The 9,883-nt window shown below is 35.8% G+C and overlaps 1 protein-coding gene across 1 annotated transcript; it reads right to left on the minus strand.

The window, feature by feature from the left end:
* Window positions 1–3,673: 3,673 nt before the first annotated feature.
* LOC141480297 (uncharacterized) lies at window positions 3,674–6,247 on the minus strand. The gene is made up of 2 exons (XM_074170212.1): window positions 5,424–6,247; window positions 3,674–5,086 (listed from the first exon to the last, which is right to left on the minus strand). Exons 1-2 carry the CDS (start codon window positions 5,688–5,690, stop codon window positions 4,448–4,450), a joined length of 906 nt encoding a protein of 301 aa, XP_074026313.1. The 5' UTR covers window positions 5,691–6,247; the 3' UTR covers window positions 3,674–4,447.
* Between the last annotated feature and the right edge of the window lie 3,636 nt (window positions 6,248–9,883).

The following is a 9,883-nucleotide window of genomic DNA, read 5'->3' on the forward strand; positions in this document are numbered from 1 at the left end:
GTGACAGCTGCAGAAGCCACTCTCTTGGCATTCCTATGTCGCAATATGAATGCTGCACCTCTGTATCATCCCGTTCGCTCCTGGAGGCGTAAAAGAAAATGTACTTTTGTTTTACACCATCCCCGTAGAATAGATTCAGGCATTGCAAGGCTTCTTGCCACCGAAGCCGTGCTCTCTCCATTTCTCACCCTGTTGATGGCTCCCACCTTAACCAACAGCATTTGACGTTTCGTCAACCCGGAAAAATTCATTTTGAATTTCGAATAACATGGTACCTAGCCTACAAATGATCAACTAAAGTAGTCGTTCGTCCGCTCCATTACATTCGCCTATTGGTCAGACAATGCAGCCATGATGCATGCAATTCAGGGTGTTTTCTAACTACGGTACGAAACTTCAGCATGAATTTTCATTTCATAGACATCAGAATTTCAAATTGTTTTTTGACAATTGGTTCTCCAGTGTTCCACTCATGACTTATTTGACTATTGAAGGTATGCTACCCTTAGGGACGGTGAGATTGAATCGGTCCCAGGAGTTGCAATGCCTTCCGAGAAGGAAATGAAAAAAAAAGAGGTCATTTAGTTGAAAAAATAGCTAGTATAGTTGGTGAGGTCATTAGTGTTGTATCTTGGTTTGATAACAAAGTAGTCACCACTTTGTCAACGTATGCAGGAAGTCAACCAGTAGGAGAAAAGCGGAGATTTTTCAAGCAAGAGAATGCACATAAGATGATACCTTGTCCAAGAGTGTCCTCATTTATAATAAGTATATGGGTGGAGTGGACATCCTAGATGCGATGTTAAAAAAGGCCTCCGAGCGTGAACCTCCAGCAAATGTATGAATATAAAAGAAAAAAAGGGCCAACAAAAGAAATTCCTCAAGAAGATATCAGAACAGATAGTATAGATCATCACATACAATTTTTTCGCTATGAAATGAAAATTGTATGTGATGAGAAATTCAACCCTATTTGATGGAAAAATATTTTTAAAAATCAATCCCTGTTGATTTTCATGAGTTTTGAAAAAATCTGGTTTGTGCCATATATGGAACATCAGGTGATATTGACTTGGCAATACATTATTAATTTGAGACTAAGAGGTATAGTTTATTCATAAAAAATCATTCAGTATGAAAGCGTAAATAACAATTTCGATCCTTATTAAGGCATAATGGAATTTGGCATTCGGTGCACATAACAAAAATTTTTCCTGAGCAACCAGGGTATTTACATTTTGATCTACATGTCTTGCCAGTATGGGAAATGATCTATACTATCTGTTCTGATATCTTCTTGAGGAATTTCTTTTGTTGGCCCTTTTTTTCTTTTATATTCATACATTTGCTGGAGGTTCACGCTCGGAGGCCTTTTTATTCTGTTAACCCTGCTTGGTTTTCCTGCTAAACAAAGCGTGTCTGCAATTGCCAGTTTGGTATCCAGAAGCGGCATATAAAACTTTTTTGCTCTTCTAGCAAGTAGCCAGCTATTCACGGCAACCAAGTCGATGAAATGAAAAAAAAAAATGCGCAAGTAGTATTTTTTTGACCTTATTTTTATACGATAGAAACCCAACATCGCATCTAGGATGTCCACTCCACCCATATACTTATTATAAATGAGGACACTCTTGGACAAGGTATCATCTTATGTGCATTCTCTTGCTTGAAAAATCTCCGCTTTTCTCCTACTGGTTGACTTCCTGCATACGTTGACAAAGTGGTGACTACTTTGTTATCAAACCAAGATACAACACTAATGACCTCACCAACTATACTAGCTATTTTTTCAACTAAATGACCTCTTTCTTTTTTTTTCATTTCCTTCTCGGAAGGCATTGCAACTCCTGGGACCGATTCAATCTCACCGTCCCTAAGGGTAGCATACCTTCAGTAGTCAAATAAGTCATGAGTGGAACACTGGAGAACCAATTGTCAAAAAACAATTTGAAATTCTGATGTCTTGGTATAGATTCAGATAGCTTCACAACAACATTACTACTAATACTAAGAGTTGGAGCTTAGAGGTACAGTATTGCTTTGTGCTCCTGCAAACAGATCGAAATCAAAACTAAAACAGATATGCCGCTGAGGACGAAATTTTTGAAACGCCATTTATGTGATTTCTTCGGATTATATTGTTTGAGTTGTGTTCGAGCTTTTGTTGGAATAATCTGTTCATCTACAGCAAGATACTCTTCCTTCAGAACTTGCAGTAAACTTTCTCTTATTTGGGTAAGAAATGGCCTAATCTTGAACAATTTATCGTATCCAGTTTGACTGTTTCCAGCCATGTCATCATTGTTGTCGAAGTGTAAGAAACGCTTTATCTCTTCAAATCTATTACAGCTCATCACGTTGCTCACAGCAGGATGGCCGATCGTATTATGCCAGTAATGCCTTGTGGCGGGCAGCTGAATAAGGGACATGTACATGGTAATACCGATAAATTGCTCTATTTTGAACTCTTTTATATTAGCAGGTTTATTTGGACGGCACTGTACAGAATAAAGGTTAGTCCGTTCACAGATATACTTTATAAGGCTATCTGGGAAAAGAAACTTGAAGAATTGGATAGGAGTTTCTAACTCTTATATAGAAAAAGGCAAATCCTGGGAACCAGTAAATTGTATCTCTTCTTCAGATTCTTCGAGATTTCCTTCTACCCAATTGTATATATTTCTTTTCTCTTTTTTTTTTCAAGTCGTGTTTGTATTGTAGATATTATCATCTGAAGAATCAAAGTCATCAAATTCTCGATTCATGATACTGGCAACATCATCGTCTAAGGGATTTTCTCCAAAATTACTATCCACAGGTAATTCAACACCTAAGAGGGGTTCATCATCCTCATCAGATAAATCGGAAACTTCACTATCAATACAAGGAATTTTTATGGCAGTCATCTTGCCATAAAATACTTTGGGATCCATACCTGAAAACATGATCATATTGTCAGGATGATCCATCATTGCATGATGTGCCATATAAGGTTCATACTTGTTTCCAGAATTGTTCATTAGTTCTGAGAAACTGTTCACTACTGAACTTACCTAGAGATGTTTTTAATATCACTGTTGAACACTATAATTTTTTCTCGGTAGAAATATACTTTCAAACAAGAGTAAATGGACAGCAAAGATCACCCCAAGCGTGACAAATGAAATTTCTAACAAGAATGAACCTGAAGACTCCTTCCAATGCACTCGTTGATAAAATAGTCCGGCCGTGATGTGTATGAGATAGATTGGTTAGTGCCAGATATGGTCATGTATGAAATGACGACAAAATTCGTTCTCAAGTATTATAAATCAAATAATTTTCGCTTTGAACCATATTTGGCACATGATGCGGTAAAGGGTTAAGGAAAACGTTCCAATGAACATATCGTCGGCCCGGAAAAAGAGTGTCACATCTGCGAAAATTGCGAATTCGATATTATTGGTGCGATCTCATCAAAATGTTGTCTAGTTTTACAGGAAAAAGTGTCACATCTCAATTTTCACAAACACTGGCAGCACTTGTGACGACACCCTCATGTTACAAAATCGCGTCTATATTGAGAGCAGTACCGACCTATTTTCAGTTGTGTTCTGAGCTTCGTCGGGGAAGGCCGGTTTTGCGGAGAAAGAGAGTAACATTTGTTGACGTACATAGTTTTTTTGAAGAAAAGTGCTACATTTGCTGCTTAAAGGCTCATTTACATTTGGCAAGTTTACTGGCGGAAAGTACTTGCCGCCACTAAACTTGCTTGTTGTTTGGTGTTTACATATTTTCAAGTTTATTTGCTACACTGTTGAAAATAAAATGGCTCCAAGTGCCGTAGTGCGTGCTGCTGTTAAAGTGGTTGTCAGTGAAATTGCCAATAATTTAATAGTTATGTTACAACGCAAGAAAAATAGAAAACAACGAGTTTGGATTAGAAATTGGATAAGACGCAGGAGTACTCTGAGTGTGTCAAAACGACTCTTGAAGGAGATATAAATTGAAGATCCCGAGTCTTATAGGAATTTCATTAGGTTATCTTACCAAAAGTTTCAAGAGCTCTTAAAACTAGTTGAACCTAAACTTACAAAGTCAGAAACGTGGATGAGAAGTCCTATTGCTCCTCAAATGAAATTGGAAGTAACATTGCGTTATCTTGCCACTGGTGACAGTTTTGCTTCCTTGCAGTATTTATATTGACTACCGAAAAGTACTATATCAGTATTTTTACCAGAGGTGCTTTTGGCAATATATGAAGCCCTTGCGAACTATATAACGGTACGTTAATGAAACACACCCAAATTTTTTCATATCGTATAGTAATTTTTTTTGTATGGGTTTCAATATGATTGATGATTTCTTTTGGAGAGTATGCAATAATAGTTTTGGTCATGAGTGCACATATTTTCAATGCTAGTTATATTTGGAAAAACAAAATACATTTCAATTTTGTAATACTACTTTAAATATTCTCATACTCATCATCAGATGCTATGAAAGCCGATTCTCGAGCTTGGTGTGAAAGGTCGGAACACTGAGAATAAGCTATGGAAGATGTGTTGTCGTACTGCTGCTGCATTTGTTGCTGCAATGGTTGTTGTTCAGTGTCTGAATAATAAGAATTAGTAGATGTGGAAGGTCTGCTGTCAAACTGCTGGTGCATTTGTTGCTGAAATGCTTGTTGTTCAGTGTGTGAATAATGAGAATTAGTAGATGTGGAAGGTCTGCTGCCAAACTGCTGGTGCATTTGTTGCTGGAATGGAAGGTGGGCTAATCTTTCACGATTAATAAGATCCTGAATTTGTCCTTGCAAAATAATAAAACTTCTCAGAGGAAGTTCTCGTAGTTGTGCTGAAATATGTTTTGCAAAGGCATCATATTGATCATCGGGTTTATTCTCACTTTTGTTGACTATTTCTTTCAGGGACTCTATTGCTTTATCAACGCCAGAACCAGAGGTGAGATTTCTAAAACTTTTATTGCGTTTTGGAGCTTGGGATGTGCTTGATGGTTCACTACGTTTCAAAGACTGAGGTGTAGATGGTGTTGGTGACTCTGGTGGGATGGTTTCTTCGGCGTCAGTTCCGGCAGTTTCGTGGTCCTGGAATAGAAAAATGTGCTTGTGAATGAATATATAGAATAACCAGAAATTCCAGTTCTGTTATATGTGGAATCATCCTTGAGAATGTAATTTCTGGACACCCTGTACATTTAAATGTTTTTATTGAAAACTGTACTGAAACAACGGTAGTGATTTTGTATTGTTTTTTACAGGTACCTTCAACAGAAACAGAATGGAAAGTTATTGAGTCAGGGTTTTCTACACAGTGGAAGGGGACGGTGCTGTACCTTGGCAAGATACAATGATTGGTTTATAATACAAGCTTAGCATAATTGAGTTATGTATGTTCATATAAACGATTTTTAAAAACACTTACCATGCTGTTTGTTGTTTCCCTGCTCATGACCATGCTTCGTAAAAAACTATCTGCCCTGATAAACCACATAAGCTTTGGCTTGTACAAATCATCAGTACCACTTCCACTTCTTTTCGACTTTAAAATTTTATTCACTTCCTGTCTATAAACAGTTTTTATTGTTTTTATCTTCGCTTTCAGTATGTTTATGTCGGTGTTTTCAAATCCTGATTCATTTAACTCTTTTAAGAGATTTTCAAATGCGCTCTCTCGTTTTAATTCATTCATGTGTTCTTTTAACGTTATATTCCACAAAATTTCATAATTTTCGTAAATGTTCAAAAATGAAATTATCTGATTTCCATCCCACTTGGTCAATGTAACGAAATTTTACTTGACGGACCTGTTTACACATGGAAAATACAAACGAAGATTCGGCGAGCGGAGAGTAAACTAGCCGGTCCGTCAACTTTTGGAAAGTGCTTGCCGGCAAGTCCGAGCAAGTAGCAAGTGCACTTTCTCGCGGTTTACACATGACAAGTTTAGTGGCGGCAAGTACTTTCCGCCAGTAAACTTGCCAAATGTAAACGTTGCTTAAAACTCTTTATTATGGAAATGTGAGAAAATATTTACCTATTATTTTCTGGACAAAATAGTTCCATGTGCAATTACATACTTTGCTGCTCTTCCGTTTTGTGTTATAGAAAGTCATTACTGTCGATCAACAACTTCTAAGGAGCATATAGAAGGGGGTAAAACAATGACATATTTGTACAATGATTATAAGCAAATTCAAGAGGTAAATCATTTACCTTTCGTTAAATACATGATGATGAATCGGGAATTCAATATTGCGTTTTTTCAACCAAAGAAGGACCAATGCGTGACATGTGTTAGTTATGATAACGCTAGTGATAATGAAAAACTTGCCATGCGGGATGTATACGAAAATCACCATGAAGAAAAAGATCTATCTCGAAAAGAAAAAGAAAACGACAAAAATAGTAAAAATCCTACAATAATTTATGATCTACAGGCTGTAATGTCCTGTCCAAATAGCAAAGTATCATCCTTTTATTACGTTTCCAAGTTGAATGTTCATAACCTGACAATCTACAATGCTCAAAATAAGGACGTCACTTGTTACGTCTGGCATGAAAGAGAAGCACATCGGGGTTCTAATGAGATAGGTTCTTGCGTATGGAATTACTTGGAAAGGTTGAACGTGAAAATTTTATCAGCTGCAGGAAATGATAAAACAGCGGACGTGATATTTTACTCAGACAATTGTGGTGGACAACAAAAAAATCGTTTTATGTTTTCCTTGTATATTCATGCTGTAAATACATTTCCAGCGATAACATCAATAACACATAAATTTTTGGTGGTGGGACATACTCAAAATGAAGGAGACCATGTTCACTCACAGATTGAGAAAAATACTCAAAAATATCGGAAAGCTTTCCCAATATTTGTTCCTGAGACATATTTCACCCTTATAAGAACTGCAAGGAAAACTGGTGAACCATACTCGCTTATAGAATTTGACCATAACAACGTATTCGATTTAAAAGATTTGAGCAACCAAATTGGAATGGATGAAAAAAAACCCATAAAGAATACTGATGGCGAACAGGTTAAAACGTCAAAAATTTATATTGCACAATTCAGAAAAGAAAATTCTACCATGTTCTTCTATAAAACATCCTATAAAGATGACACTTTCAAAAGTGTAGACTTGAAGAAAACTGAACCAACCCAAACGAGATCCAAAAAATCTGCAGGAGATGGATTTGCAAATATTTCACTTAAGAGAGCCTACGATAATAATTTAGGAATATCTGAAGCTAAGAAGAAAGGAATTTTATCATTATTCAAAAAAGGAGTTATTCCAACGTACTATTTGGATTTTTTTCATAATTTATAAAAATAATTATTTCTGAATGAAAAATCAACTTGTTGCAGTTTATTCTGTATTTATCGACGTTCTTCTCGATAGGATTTTTCTGTGTTTTTGTGGACTTTCAGTGATACTAATAGTGATAAATACTGATGATTTATTTTTTTTTTGTTTGTTTCTAGTCATCAACGACTGCTGTTATTTTAGGTATTTTATCTTGTTTCTAAGGAACATTGAAATTGTTAATTTTCGTGAATTTGTTAATCCCAAGGATTGTAGATATTTCATTTAAAATAAATGTGAGCATTTTAAACAGAATAGTATTTTTTTCAGCCATTTTACCCATACGTTTGGTAAAAATGTCACTCTTTTGAAAAATATAAATTTCAACCGACGCGAAATTTTAAGAACAAGAGCGACATATAACAGTATATCTCTATACTCCGACATTGAAATTATCGTATAATTTAACAACTGTCATATTTTTTCACAACAGAAATGACAAAAATATTTTTTCACAACAGAAATGACAAAAATATTTTTTTCTGAATATTGATAACAGAAATTGAAAATAAAAAACTCCGAAATTTCAAATGCCTCTCGTGTAAAATTGGCAAATTAGCACTTATGATGCTCTTTTTCCGGGTCGACGATATATTCGGAGTTGCTTCGTTTCTAAGATACAGAGCGTTGAAGTTGAAAAAAACGGTTTTTAGATTCGGTTGAAGTTTTTTACAGTTATTTGAAGTACTGAGACGCTTATTTAGCCCTAACTAGGTTGAAATTACTAGGTCCAGTAGGGTCCAGGGGGCACCACAGCCAACAACATTGGGAAAAAAAATACGACACTGATTTATTGTTGTAATTTTTCATTTTCTTAAATTAATAAACTGAAAATACAACATTTTCGTCGCCTGTGTTTTCTTCTTAACACTTTGACTGCCACGCCAATTTTGATATGTGGGTCGCTTGTGCTATGTGTTTTTTTTACAGGAAAGTATTTGAAATACCTTTTCAACGCTCTCCTACATGTTGAATGTTTGGGTTTTGTTAATATTATTACCTTCAAGGCTAGTGTATAAAAAATATACACGTGGCGTAAAAGTGAAGAAAAAAGTATTACGCTACGTGTATATGTTGATATACACGGTTCAGACAGGCTTATTCTTGTCTGCACCGGCGTCATTTTACGAATAATTGTCATTTCCGCTTTGAATGTGATACAGTGCAGTCTGTAATTTGTGGTATATGGTGTTTTGATTGTAATTTCGAAAGAGATCAAGGTAGGTTGCAGAGACTATGGGAGGAAATTTCAGATATGAGTGAAGACGATCCATATGAAAATGGATCAGAAGGGGATCCTGAGTATGGATTGGAAAGTTCTAGTAGCGGAAGTAGTACTGCAATACCAGCTAAACGACCTCGGAGATCCAATGAAAGTAGGTACTTGTATCAGTTGCGATGTTACCATTCTTACGATACTATTTTTCATTTTTAGATATGTCTCAGTCTGCAGTATTGTCTGATAACGAGAACGATAATGTAAATAGTTTACCTGAACAGGCTCAAAATATGACTGGAGGTATTGAGTTGTGAAACTATTTGCGTCATGTACCTTCTATTTCTTTGATTAATTTTTAGATGATACGATTTCATCAGGGTATCAGTCTGATTTAGAGAGCGAACATAATGAGAATGATAATATTATAAATCATTGGGGAATGGTAGTTGGCAATAAGAGAAATTTTACTTTTGAAGAAGATGTAGGCCTAACACAAGAAGCTATAGATTTGAAGAATGGAGATGAATTCACTTACTTTTTCCTTTTCTTGGATGACGAAATAATGCATATGATTGTCGAACAAACCAATATATTCGCAAATCAGATTATTGTGAAAGGTATTACCGATGAAACAATTGGTCCATCTTCACGTCTAATGGAAGGAAACTGACGAGGAGAAAATGTTCTGTTTTTTGAGAATTTTGATATGGATGGGTTTGAATAAAAAACCTAAACTGGCTGATTATTGGAGAAATAACGATTTATATTGGTTAAAAGCAGCGGGATATATGTCTCGAAATAGGTTTGAAATTTTACTACGGATGTGGCATTTTGCAGTCAACGATTTATGTCAACCTGGAGATCGACTTCACAAAATTCAACCTATAGTGGAATCACTCAACGCAAAATTCAAAACGGTTGTGCAACCAGACAAAAATTTGTGTATTGACGAAACAATGGTGCCTTTTCGTGGGCGTCTCAAATTTCGTCAATATATAAAAGGAAAAAGGCATAAATTTCGAATGAAACTTTTCAAGCTCTGTCTTTCTGGCGGATATACCTATCACTGCAAAATTTATTGTGGCGCAGATAAAACTGAAGGAATGTCAGTGGCAACAAAAGTTGTTTTCGAATTGATGACGGATTGTCTCGACAAAGGAGCCACCTTATATACCGATAATTGGTACACAAGTATAGAGTTAGCAGAAATGCTTCTAGATAAAAACACACACCTTGTAGGAACGCTTCGTAAAAATCGAAAAGGCATTCCCAAGGAAGTATTGTCCACTAAACTAAAAA

The sequence above is a fragment of the Leptinotarsa decemlineata genome, unplaced genomic scaffold (genome assembly GCF_025532065.1).
Source record: "Leptinotarsa decemlineata unplaced genomic scaffold, Ldec_3_MD MMD2_P_RNA_scaffold_7, whole genome shotgun sequence".
Classification (NCBI taxonomy): Eukaryota; Metazoa; Arthropoda; class Insecta; order Coleoptera; family Chrysomelidae; genus Leptinotarsa; species Leptinotarsa decemlineata.